The 13,834-nt window shown below is 42.6% G+C and overlaps 1 protein-coding gene across 6 annotated transcripts in view; it reads right to left on the bottom strand.

Moving 5' to 3' along the window:
• Positions 1-3,849: 3,849 nt before the first annotated feature.
• The window catches only part of LOC115203634 (potassium voltage-gated channel subfamily KQT member 1), a 33,026-nt gene continuing 23,041 nt past the window's right edge, over positions 3,850-13,834 (bottom strand). For 3 of the 6 annotated variants that reach the window (XM_029768516.1, XM_029768513.1, XM_029768515.1), the window contains 5 exons: positions 8,733-8,808; positions 6,174-6,268; positions 5,497-5,543; positions 4,774-4,835; positions 3,850-4,122 (listed from right to left, as the gene is read on the bottom strand). In XM_029768516.1, the coding sequence (XP_029624376.1) occupies positions 3,889-4,122; positions 4,774-4,835; positions 5,497-5,543; positions 6,174-6,268; positions 8,733-8,808 (514 nt within the window). In that variant the 3' untranslated portion in view covers positions 3,850-3,888. Of the gene's footprint in view, positions 4,123-4,773; positions 4,836-5,496; positions 5,544-6,105; positions 6,269-8,732; positions 8,809-13,834 lie in introns of those variants that run through there. The other 3 variants (XR_003880216.1, XR_003880215.1, XM_029768518.1) reach the window with 2 other exon arrangements.

Genomic DNA, 13,834 nt, shown 5'->3' with positions numbered 1-13,834 from the left:
ATAAAATATAAACAAATAGTTGTTTTATTGTGAGAATAAGGAGTAAGCGTGACTATATGGTAATGTAAATGCATATACTTAAGTCAATAGTGACTGCAATAGCAATCGTGTAAAAACAGGGAGTAACAGATCCATGAGCGATGCGCGCATATAAATTATGCAGTGGGAGGATGAGAGATTTGCAGTACAATTTAAGGTTCGCACGTCTCAAGGATTGGCCATACACCAGGAAAAGAACAATACCCTAAAGAATTTAAGTGGCCATCTGGCATCAGGGCTTGCGACATGGAAGAAGGGACATGTGGAGAAAGAGTGTGCCATTTCTTTCACCTGCAAATGCGGATTGGTGGCAAAATGAACGCTCCCAGACCCCCCACGTTCTTATTGACAAAGTTACATTCTTCTTTTTCAGTTAAACGCGTTGTATTATCCTTCTCGTGCCGAAACCCATTCGAATGGTTATTTGTAGTTCCAAACTCTATTAGCCCTTCGTTCTATCTGTAGACCTAACCAATTAAGACCTATAGTCTACACAGAAAAAACACTTATTAGTCAAAAATGGCACTATCTTTATATAAATTATAGATATATTTATCTTTATACAATATTTATCTTTATACACTATCTTTACTTCAGATAAGTCTTTAGAAATTAATGAAAAACGAATCAACTAGTTTAGTACACAGTAGTGGTATATGGTTATTGACTATAGTCACTTTTTCACAGCATTTCATAGTTCATTTTGGTTCTATATTTCATGGAGTTGTCAATATTATAGTCTGTACCTGCAGTAGTTTGAATTGAATGAATAGTGCACTTTCCTCCAGAAACAGATATATTGTCGCCCCAAGGCATCCAATTTTATCATCAAAATGATTCATTAAATCTGTCCCAAGGGCTTGCCATTGCCCACCCACTGATAGAATTCCCTTCATGATATAACTTTTTTTCCTCTCCTTTGTCCAGTGCATCATACAGTGACAGTTGATCTGCCTGTAGGGGAGACTAAGTATATAACACACCACACATGGACAAGCAGGCTTTTATTGGCAATAGTTTGGTCTGCACTGTAACGGTTGTCATTATAATGGAATCAAAAGGATGAAAGACCATCTATGTATTAATACTGTCTCGGCCCATTTTATTAAGCTAGGACGGAATGGTTGTGAGATTTAATCAATAGACCTACCAAGAAGTCAAACATGGATGGAATTCTATCACAATCTCAGCAGAACTTCATTCAGGACCATTTTCTGTCTAGGTTCACTATAGGACATGTTAATAGCAGAAACATCACATTCCCTCTACATGACTGACTTACTCTAGACAAGATACTTGATGTTTCTTGACATGTAGTTGATTCGATGCCAGTTAGTGCAGTAGCATAGGGGTTTATTTGTCTCTACCCAGAATGAGGACCATTCTGAATGTAACATAGACCAACACTGAAACATAGTAACGATCACCAGTGTGATAAAGGACGTGTTTGTGGAGCAGCACGAGCAGTTATTTCCCTCTTTGTTGGCCAGAATACCAAGCCCGTCTTATCACACTGACTCACTCGCACAATGACCAGTAAGACCAGTCAACCGGACCTCTACAAAGCACTAGAACCCAGCAGTGTCCCTATAGCAACACCTCTCTCCTCTCCCCTCACCCACCTCCAAAAGCACCACAATGACTGCCACAAAGACCCCCACACTTACACACTACACTTAGAGGGGGTGCTATTGTCATGAGCACCCAGGCAGAAGGCAGGCAGGGCCCAGATGGTCATCTGGTCTTTTATCTGTGTGCCTACTACTACTGAAGGAATGGAAGGATCCCCGGAAGGCAAGCGGGATGAGGTCACCATCTGCTGCAGCTGAGGTCATCTGTCCAAAGCTCTGGTATTAGCCACGCCACTGGTCCTTCTATCCACCATCCCCCAAGGTCCAAGACATGAGAGGGGAAGGGGGATCTAGGTGCAATTAACTCTTCCCTCCCTTTGGTCTTCATGGAATAGAGTCTACTCCGGGGGGGGGGGGGGGGGGGGTTTAAAGGGACAGGACAATGTATCTTAGATGTTATAGCCTTTTAAGGCACCTTCCACACATACAGCTTCAAATGGGACATTGATATGACCTAACTTGGAAGTATTAATCTATAACTAATTATTGATGCAAGATCCATGGTTGAACAGAATTGTTTGACAATCACCCCCCAAAAAGTTATGGATATTTGCCACATTCATTTATTGGCAATGCAAAATCTTTATAAAACAGGATAGCTACACAATTTGATTGCATTGAAATTCTACATAAAAGCCCTCATCCCGGCCCCAACCCTTTAGTTTATGTTTTGACGGTACATACATGGAGAACTTTTGAAAACATATTGTGTTATTATAACTGATTACTTTTAGTATGGACATCATTCCATATTCACCATCAAAACATAGCTACCTTTATACTGAAGTGTTTGCTTTGCATATCAACATATTTCAATCAAATTGAATACTACCTTTACTTTTTGATATTGTAACATTCCAATACTCTTACACAGCTGGAATAATGTTATATATGCACTTTAATCTTATTTCCTTTTGATTGAGGGGAAAGAGTTTGATTATGGCGCTTGCTCACATTTCCAAGAAAAGTTCCCCCGGAACATTGACAATTGCAGTAAATGAGAATTCAGAAACATAATCATATCCAGGATGTATGAAAAATATGTCCTGTCTGTGTATCTAGCTGGCTTGTCCTGTAGGCTAAGGCACTGTTCTGTTCTAGGGAAGGGAGCACTGCCGCTACCTCGCTCTCCAACCAAGGTGCATGAATTGAGGAGCAAACTGAAGCAGAGAGGAGATATAGCAACTCTTGGGAGGACATTGGAATTAAATAAAATTATCTTTGTTTAAAGTAGAAGGACAAAAGCTGAAACGTGTTGGTTCCACTTTTAACAATAAAAAAAATATTTTAATTTAATTCGATTGTCCTCCAAGAGTTGCTAAATCTCCTGTCTATACAGTTCTTTTCTAGGGCAGGGTTTCCCAAACTCGGTCCTGGGGCCCCCACTGAGTACACGTTTAGTTTTTGCCCTAGCACTATACAGCTGGTTCATTATCATGAAGAACACTGATCTCAGAATAAGACGGAGAGAAAGCGCCAAAGTGGTTTTGGTGTTTCTCGGCTTCAGGAGCTCTTGTCCTGGCTGAGACTGGGGTTGAGGGGTGGATGGAGGGTCGATTCAGGAGCTCTTGTCCTGGCTGAGACTGGGGTTGAGGGGTGGATGGATAGTCGATTCAGGAGCTCTTGTCCTGGCTGAGACTGGGGTTGAGGGGTGGATGGATGGTCGATTCAGGAGCTCTTGTCCTGGCTGAGACTGGGGTTGAGGGGTGGATGGATAGTCGATTCAGGAGCTCTTGTCCTGGCTGAGACTGGGGTTGAGGGGTGGATGGATAGTCGATTCAGGAGCTCTTGTCCTGGCTGAGACTGGGGTTGAGGGGTGGATGGATGGTCGATTCAGGAGCTCTTGTCCTGGCTGAGACTGGGGTTGAGGGGTGGATGGATGGTCGATTCAGGAGCTCTTGTCCTGGCTGAGACTGGGGTTGAGGGGTGGATGGATAGTCGATTCAGGAGCTCTTGTCCTGGCTGAGACTGGGGTTGAGGGGTGGATGGATGGTCGATTCAGGAGCTCTTGTCCTGGCTGAGACTGGGGTTGAGGGGTGGATGGATGGTCGATTCAGGAGCTCTTGTCCTGGCTGAGACTGGGGTTGAGGGGTGGATGGAGGGTCGATTCAGGAGCTCTTGTCCTGGCTGAGACTGGGGTTGAGGGGTGGATGGATGGTCGATTCAGGAGCTCTTGTCCTGGCTGAGACTGGGGTTGAGGGGTGGATGGATGGTCGATTCAGGAGCTCTTGTCCTGGCTGAGGCTGGGGTGCAGGGATGGATGGAGGGTTGCGGTGGAGAGCTGCTCGTAGCTGGGTAGGCTATCCTGGCTGGGGACACCTGCCCCACCCTGTGACCTCCTCCTACCTTGCTCCTGTGCTCCCCCCATGTCCCCCTGCCCCTGGATTGTCCCAGACAACAGCTGGGTAAGGGACTCTGCGATTTGGTTGAGCATCTGGTCCATGCGTTGTATCTGTAAGTAGATGGACAAACAGAAAAGTCAATGCTGTACAGACCAATATAATAGAATTAATAGATACTCTTTCTATTTTATTGTCTGTTTTTGCAGAACATGGAAATGTGTATTCTAATGTTCTCGTTATCAGCCTTTTTCAGGCAAATCACCAAATCCTTTTCATCTTGGAAAAACAAACCAAGACATTATCATACCTCATTAAATGATCAAAAGAGTTTTAATGAAAGCCAAAACAAATAGAAAACTTGAAAAGTTTTGTAAATGAAAATCCACCCTGGTTGTCAACTCCTTTTTAGGGATCTCATTAGGGGACTGATTATGTCGGTGTAGAGTGAATTCACTCCTATCAGACCTCTGTGCTGGAGAAAAAAACCTGACTGTCCTGTGCAAAGCATCAGTCTGAGCACAGTTGATCCAAATTGATGGCTTTTCTATAGTCAAACTGACTTGGCACAAACGGATTTTGGTCAAACCGATTTGGCACAAAATGGCTGCTGTGTGTCACTGAGTTGGGTGCTTAACATTGGCTGTGGTAAGGTGGCACAAAATGGAGGGCTTTGAAATCTGGTTAAAGGCACAATATAAATGGCACCTGTAGATGAGAAGCTGTATTCTGTTCAGAGGGTGTAACATGGAGTAACGCCCTACCTTGTCCTCCATCCTGTTGAGTCTGGAGCCGATGGTGTTGGTGCCTTTGTCTTTGGCTTTGTCTTTGGCCCCAGGAGCATCATGGTCCAAGTCATAAACCAGCGAAACAAGAAGACGTAACAAGAAACAAGAAGAGACGTAAGATGCTGTAAGATACAGTAGAGATATAGTACAGTGTCCAGCCCCTCTAAGATGCTGTAAATTACAGTAGAGATATAGTACAGTGTCCAGCCCCTCTAAGATGCTGTAAATTACAGTAGAGATATAGTACACTGTGTCCAGCCCCTCTAAGATGCTGTAAATTACAGTAGAGATATAGTACAGTGTCCAGCCCCTCTAAGATGCTGTAAATTACAGTAGAGATATAGTACAGTGTCCAGCCCCTCTAAGATGCTGTAAATTACAGTAGAGATATAGTACACTGTGTCCAGCCCCTCTAAGATGCTGTAAATTACAGTAGAGATATAGTACTGTGTCCAGCCCCTCTAAGATGCTGTAAATTACAGTAGAGATATAGTACACTGTGTCCAGCCCCTCTAAGATGCTGCAAATTACAGTAGAGATATAGTACACTGTGTCCAGCCCCTCTAAGATGCTGCAAATTACAGTAGAGATATAGTACACTGTGTCCAGCCCCTCTAAGATGCTGTAAATTACAGTAGAGATATAGTACTGTGTCCAGCCCCTCTAAGATGCTGTAAATTACAGTAGAGAACTGTTTACCTGAGCTAGTCTGGAAGAGGGTCAGCTTCCCTAGAGACTGGTCCAGTCTAGAGGAGAATTAAACACATTGAATGCAGTGCATTGGGTTATATACAGGTGCAGTCACGACACAGCATGCCGCACTTAACTGGGTCAAAATCTGAGAGAAAGGCAGACACAAAATGTCATTTCCACGGTGATGAGGATATTTATTGTTTCAATTTAATGCAGTAAAAAAAAAATCTCTGTGGATTTTGACCCAGACGAGTGTAAAAAAAAAAAAGACTGCATCCCCACTGGGCAAAAACAGGTTGAAACAACGTTGTTTCCACATCATTTAAACCCTCAAAAATGTATGTGATGACGTTGTATCAACGTAGAAAACTAATTGGTTTTGCAAAACATCACCAACGTGAGGGCATTCGTCTTTTTTTCACCCAACTTTTAACCTAAATCTAATGATATGGTGATTTTTTTGTTGTTGATTTGACGTTGTATTCACATTAGCTGACAACTCAACTAAATGTAAATCAAAACTAGATGTTGAACTGACGTCTGTGCCCAGTGGGTCTGTAGTGTGCAAGTCATATGCACTTTAATCAGTGAGTTAATTGCAATGGATGAGCTAACCCGCATAAAGACTTTGATATCAATTTGAAATGAACGGGACTTAGGAGACAGCTTGAGATGCAGCACACCTCCTCTGTAGCTCCTTGATGCGCACCATGAGATTCAGGTGTCCTTGGGAATACTGCTCGATCACGTCTCGCACGTCATAGGGCTTACGTGCTTGCTGCAGAACACACACACTGTTAATCACTCTCAGCAGTAAAAACTCTAAAGAAGTCAACAGATCAAAAAGCTGCCATCTTGTAAAATAAGTCTTTCTAACAGTTTGTGAAAAGAAGTTTGAGTTGCAGACTAGAGAATATATGAAAAGATCTCTCTCTGATGTAAGCACATCAGACAGTCATACCACACACACACACACACACAATTATTGAAAGCAGTCAAGACAATACACATACACCCCCCAAAAAATGACATATTGCAGCTTTAAAGCTGAGAACTATGACTTAAAACACTCATGGTGTTAGCCCACTTTAATCTGAGAGCTATGACTTAAAACACTCATGGTGTTAACCCACTAATCTGAGAACTATGACTTAAAACACTCATGGTGTTAACCCACTGAGTGTTTTTTTCCCTGTCATATACCGACATGATGTACAGCAGTGGTGTAAAGTACTTAAGTAAAAATACTTTAAGGTACTACTTAAGTCGTTTTTTGGGGTACTGTACTTTACTATTTATATTTTTGACAACTTTTACTTCACTACATTCCTAAAGAAAATATTGTACTTTTTACTCCATATATTTTCCTTGACACCCAAAAGTACTCGTTAGGAAAAGTCAAATTCACACACTTATCAAGAGAACATCCCTGGGCACCCCTACTGCCTCTGATCTGGCGGACTCAAATGCTTTGTTTGTAAATTATGTCTGAATGTTGGAGTGTGCCCCTGGCGTTTCATAAATTAAAACAACAAGAAAATGGTGCCATCTGGTTTGCTTAATATAAGGAATTTGGAATGATTTATGCTTTGACTTTTAATACTTAAGTATATTTTAGAAATTATATTTACTTTTGATACTTAAGTATATTTTAAACCAAATACTTTTAGACTTTTACTCAAGTAGAATTTTACTGGGTGACTTTTACTTGAGTCATTTTCTATTAAGGTATCTTTACTTTTACTCAAGTATGACAGGTACTTTTTCCACCACTGATGTTCAGTATCTATCCTACATGAGCCACTAGGTGTGTTTGACTGTAGAGTCAGTTTCTCTGTGCGTACCGTGCAGTGTGCTAACAGGGTAGAGCAGTGCAGCAGTGGGCCTGTAGCCAGTTGAGTAGCTACCTCAGCTGAACTCAGGCCTCTACTGACGTGGACTTAGACGTTACGGTACTTCAACACAGCCTCACAGTAGATGGTGTTCCAAAGATATATGTGTCACCAGATCAAACACACCTACTTCACACCAAACATAAAGACATTCTTCACACACAGACACGGGAACATCACCAGTCTCTTCAACTAAAACCCTGGGAACACACTACAGAGTATTCTAGAACCCTAAAGACAGCCTGATCACTCAAACACTAAGCCCATACACACAACCATAATAACACTACAATCCAAAACCAAGTCCAAATCCCCCCACCACCACCCTCCCACCCCCCCACACACAACTGAGAACCCAGACACACACAGACTCAAAGGCAAACACACAACTTGAGTGATGTCCGCTGTTCTGCTTTTCAGCCTGAGGGAAGAGTCTCTTCATTGATTGACTATGTTAGTTTTAGGTTGAGCTCCACAACACCCGCTCAGACAGCAGTGTGAAGCTGCCTGTTTGTCCTGGAGTCCCGGTGTGACTTGATCAAGGCAGCCTGTGCGGAAGGCAAACAGTCACACCGAAGTGAGGACAGGCAGACCCGTTAAGAGGACGTGAGGACAGGCAGTCCCATTAAGAGGATGTGAGGACAGGCAGTCCCATTAAGAGGAGGGTAAACAGTCATCAGCGTGACATCATTGTCCCAAGCGCTACCTTGAGCTAGTCTGCGGATAACAGCCTGCTGATAAAACAGGATATGCTGTGTGTTGACTGCTGAGGGCAACCAGAAATAACCAGGATGGGGGGGGGGGGGAGAAGGGGGGGACGTCTGAATGTATGGAGTGGATTGTAATGTTGTTAGGGTAGAGAGGGAAGGAGGAAAGAGCTGAAATAGCAGTAGCCTTCATACCTGGGTGCAAATACATGAGTATTTGAGTATTTATTTAAATACTTTTTTCTGTGTATTTGAGTATTTTCAAATAAACAGCCCAAAACAAGTACTTTTATTTGAGGATTTGAATGGTTATTTGTAAAAACATATCGTCGACCAAAATGTATGTGAAAGTACTTTCAAATTATTCAAATGCATGGGTTAAATGCATTCGAGTCAGTGTATTTGAGTATTTGTTTTATACTTTCCAAGTGTATTTACAAATACATTTCAATATTTAACTACTTGTTTTTTTTTCAAATATCTGAATACTTGTTTTGAAATGTACTGAAAAGTAATTAAAATACCTTAAATAGTATTTGAACCCAGGTGTGGTAGCCTATACCAGAATGTAGGTAGTGGTATCTGTCAATACAGTGAAAAGACTAAAGCTGGTCAAAAACACTCCTACAAACAACGTACCCACCTGGAATCTCTTCTTGGCGACAAAGTAGCGCATCCGTAGGATCACGTGGATAGCTGCTCTGTGAGTCTCCTGCAGCCTGCGTGAGATAGATGGCTATGAGTGATTTTTATAGCAAAGTATTCAGAAAGTATTCACACCCCTTTACTTTTTACACATTTAGTTGTGTTACAGCCTGAATTTAAAATAGATTAAATGTTTAAAAAAATGGTGTCACTGGCCTACACACAATACCCCATAATGTCAAAGTGGAATTGTGTTTTTCTATTTTTGTTTACAAATTAATTAAAAATGACAAGCTGAAATGTCTTGAGTCAATAAGTATTCAACCCCTTTGTTATGACCTAAATACGTTCAGGAGTAAAACAGTTTCTTAACAAGTCACATAATAAGTTGCATGGACTCACTCTGTGTGCAATAATAATATATTTGTGAATGACTACCTCATCTCTGTACACCACACAAACAATTATCTGTAAAGTCCCTCAGTTGAGCAGTGAATTTCAAACACAGATTCAACCACAAGGACCAGGGAGATTTTCCAATTCCTCACAAAGAAGGGCACCTATTGGTATATGGATAAAAATAAAAAGCAGACATTGAATATCCCTTTGAGCGTGGTGAAGTTATTAATTACACTTTGGATGGTGTATCAATACACCCAGTCACTACAAAGATGCAGGTGTCCTTCGTAACTCAGTTGACAGAGAGGAAGGAAACCGCTCAGGGATTTCACCATGAGGCCCATGGTGACTTTAAAACAGTTACAGAGTTGAATGGTTGTGATAGGAGAAAACTGAGGATGGATCAACAACATTTGTAGTTACTCCACAATACTGATCTAAATAACAGTGTGAAAAAAAGGAAGCCTGTACAGAATATAAATATTCCAAAACATTCATCTGTATGCAACAATGCACTAAAGTAATACTTCAAAGCAATTCACTTTTCGTCCTAAATACAAAGTGTTATGTTTGGGGAAAATTCAATACAACACATTACTGAGTTACCACTCTCCATATTTTCAAGCACAGTGGTGGCTGCATCATGTTATGGGTATGCTTGTAATCGTTAAGGACCGGGGGAGTATTTCAGGATAAAAAATAAACTGAATGGAGCTAAACACAGGCAAAATCCTAGAGGAAAACCAGGTTCAGTCTGCTTTCCACCAGACACTGGGAAATTAATTAACCTTTCAGCAGGACAATAACCTAAAACACAAGGCCAAATATACACTGGAGTTGCTTACCAACTATCCAGGAATATTCTCAAGTCAAAACTAGTCAAGTAAACCATACAGTCACAAGGAAATTCATTTGTACAGTACCCTACAACAGTGGTTCTCAACTGGTTTTGCCTCGGGACCCAAATTGAACCAGGTCGTCTCAGTCGCACCCCAATATTCGCATCGCGAAAAATAATCGTCAAAATACAATCTGGAAAACAATATTTGTATTTTCAAAGGCTATATTGATAGTAATTGTAGCAATTATATGACAAGGGAACAACATTCCCAACTCTTTCATTGTCAATAATAACATTTTGCCCATATGAAGAATGTTAATAAACTCACTGGCTTGAGACCACAAAATCAACAAACATAGTACTGATAATAGTTCTATATTGGAAATACTGTGATTGAAGAAAACATTTTCAGAAATTAAATATGTGTTATCATGTCTACATCCTTTCTCCTTGTTTTAAGTTATTTGAGTTCAGACCAGAGTATTTCTTCATACATTATTATTACATTTTTTACTCCCATGACCCACTCAAAACCTCCCTCGACCCAAATGTTGGTTGCGACCCACCAGTTGAGAATCCCTGCCCTAGAGCATGAGGGTAATTCTGTAGCTGAAGAGTGTCAGGGTGTGTCAGCATAAATGCTGCCCAAATTGACCCCGGCCTCATTTCTTCTGAATAAACAGATTGAGCCAGATTGAGATGGGGCCAGTCCCTACAGACTACACTTCTAGCAGAGAGTTTAGGGCTGATTATCCTATGAGGCTTCATTCACAGCAATCACCGCCCACTGGACACAGACAAGTTTAACATTTAGTTTTGATTTACATTTGGTTGAGTTGTAAACTAACGTGAAATAAATGTAAAATTAACAAAAAAATGAACCATGTCATTGGATTTAGGTAAACATTTTGGTGAAAAAGGCAAAATTCCCTTATGTTGACTTTTTGCAAAACCAATCAGTTTTCCACATTAATTGAACATCATCACATAAACATTTTTCGGTTGAAATTACATGGAAACAACATTGATTCAACCACTTTTTGCCCAGTGGGTGTCAACTAAGTGGTTTTGCAACATACAGTAAATAAATATATTGATGAATATGTATGTGGCTCAGAAACATTTATGTTTTATACTCAATGTCTCTGTCATTTGCCTCTGATAAAGTGGCTCAAAAAACACGGGTGGTTCCAAACCTTTAGTGGATCTGTCTTTGAGTGTCGTTGTAAACACTAAGCTCAGAGTAGTGCTTTCACTAAGTGGTGGATGGTCCTGGTGCTTAGCATCCATTAGAGGGAACCTGTAGTCTGTCAAGTCACACCACCACGATAGAACCTGTAGTCTGTCAGGCCTCATCACCCTGATAGAACCTGTAGTCTGTCAGGCCTCATCTCATCACGCTGATAGAACCTGTAGTCTGTCAGGTATCATCACCCTGATAGAACCTGTAGTCTGTCTGGTCTCATCACCCTGATAGAACCTGTAGTCTGTCTGGCCTCATCACCCTGATAGAACCTGTAGTCTGTCAAGTCACATCACCACGATAGAACCTGTAGTCTGTCAGGTGTCATCACCCTGATAGAACCTGTAGTCTGTCTGGTCTCATCACCCTGATAGAACCTGTAGTCTGTCAGGTATCATCACCCTGATATAACCTGTAGTCTGTCTGGTCTCATCACCCTGATAGAACCTGTAGTCTGTCTGGTCTCATCACCCTGATTGAACCTGTAGTCTGTCTGGTCGCTTCAACCCGATAGAACCTGTAGTCTGCCTGGCCTCGTCACCACGATAGAACCTGTAGTCTGTCTGGCCTCATCACCCCGATAGAACCTGTAGTCTGCCTGGCCTCATCACCCCGATAGAACCTGTAGTCTGTCAGGTATCATCACCCTGATAGAACCTGTAGTCTGTCAGGTATCATCACCCTGATAGAACCTGTAGTCTGTCTGGCCTCCTAACCCTGATAGAACCTGTAGTCTGTCAAGTCGCATCACCCCGATAGAACCTGTAGTCTGTCAGGCGTCATCACCCTGATAGAACCTGTAGTCTGTCAGGTCTCATCACCCTGATAGAACCTGTAGTCTGTCTGGTCTCATCACCCTGATAGAACCTATAGTCTGTCAGGCCTCATCACCCTGATAGAACCTGTAGTCTGTCAGGTCTCATCACCCTGATAGAACCTGTAGTCTGTCAGGTCTCATCACCCCGATATAACCTGTAGTCTGTCTGGCCTCATCACCCCGACAGAACCTGTAGTCTGTCAGGCCTCATCACCCTGATAGAACCTGAAGTCTGTCAGGCCTCATCTCATCACCCTGATAGAATCTGTAGTCTGTCTGGTCTCATCACCCTGATAGAACCTGTAGTCTGTCAGGTCTCATCACCCTGATAGAACCTGTAGTCTGTCAAGTCACATCAACACGATAGAACCTGTAGTCTGTCAGGTATCATCACCCTGATAGAACCTATAGTCTGTCAGGTCTCATCACCCTGATAGAACCTGTAGTCTGTCAGGTCTCATCACCCTGATAGAACCTGTAGTCTGTCAGGTATCATCACCCTGATATAACCTGTAGTCTGTCTGGTCTCATCACCCTGATAGAACCTGTAGTCTGTCTGGTCTCATCACCCTGATAGAACCTGTAGTCTGTCTGGTCGCTTCAACCCGATAGAACCTGTAGTCTGCCTGGCCTCGTCACCACGATAGAACCTGTAGTCTGTCTGGCCTCATCACCCCGATAGAACCTGTAGTCTGCCTGGCCTTATCACCACGATAGAACCTGTAGTCTGTCAGGTGTCATCACCCTGATAGAACCTGTAGTCTGTCAAGTCACATCACCCCGATAGAACCTGTAGTCTGTCAGGTATCATCACCCTGATAGAACCTGTAGTCTGTCAGGTATCATCACCCCGATAGAACCTGTAGTCTGTCTGGCCTCATCACCCTGATAGAACCTGTAGTCTGTCAGGTGTCATCACCCTGATAGAACCTGTAGTCTGTCAGGTGTCATCACCCCGATAGAACCTGTAGTCTGCCTGGCCTCATCACCCTGATAGAACCTGTAGTCTGTCTGGCCTCATCACCCTGATAGAACCTGTAGTCTGCCTGGCCTCGTCACCACGATAGAACCTGTAGTCTGCCTGGCCTCGTCACCCCGATAGAACCTGTAGTCTGTCAGGTATCATCACCCTGATAGAACCTGTAGTCTGTCAGGTATCATCACCCCGATAGAACCTGTAGTCTGTCTGGCCTCATCACCCTGATAGAACCTGTAGTCTGTCAAGTCGCATCACCACGATAGAACCTGTAGTCTGTCAGGTCTCATCACCCTGATAGAACCTGTAGTCTGTCAGGTCTCATCACCCTGATAGAACCTGTAGTCTGTCAGGTGTCATCACCCTGATAGAACCTGTAGTCTGTCAGGTGTCATCACCCTGATAGAACCTGTAGTCTGTCTGGTCTCATCACCCTGATAGAACCTGTAGTCTGTCTGGTCTCATCACCCTGATAGAACCAGCAGCACACCACCCTGATCTGGGGAGGACTGAGAAGGGGAACTTGGGACATCCACCAAAGAGGAAGAGGAATTGAAAGGGGGGGTGTGACTGGGTAGGCAACTAAAAGTCTATTTCATTCTGTTACTGGGTAGGCAACTAAAAGTCTATTTCATTCTGTTACTGGGTAGGCAACTAAAAGTCTATTTCATTCTGTTACTGGGTAGGCAACTAAAAGTCTATTTCATTCTGTTACTGGGTAGGCAACTAAAAGTCTATTTCATTCTGTCATCCCTGCACTCTTGCAGTAATCTTACCACCCCGACACAACCAAACATACCAAGCCCAAACCTAGAAGACCCTGC

The sequence above is a fragment of the Salmo trutta genome, chromosome 12, assembly GCF_901001165.1.
Source record: "Salmo trutta chromosome 12, fSalTru1.1, whole genome shotgun sequence".
NCBI lineage: Eukaryota > Metazoa > Chordata > Actinopteri > Salmoniformes > Salmonidae > Salmo > Salmo trutta.
This window is presented reverse-complemented; position numbering and strand designations above follow the sequence as displayed.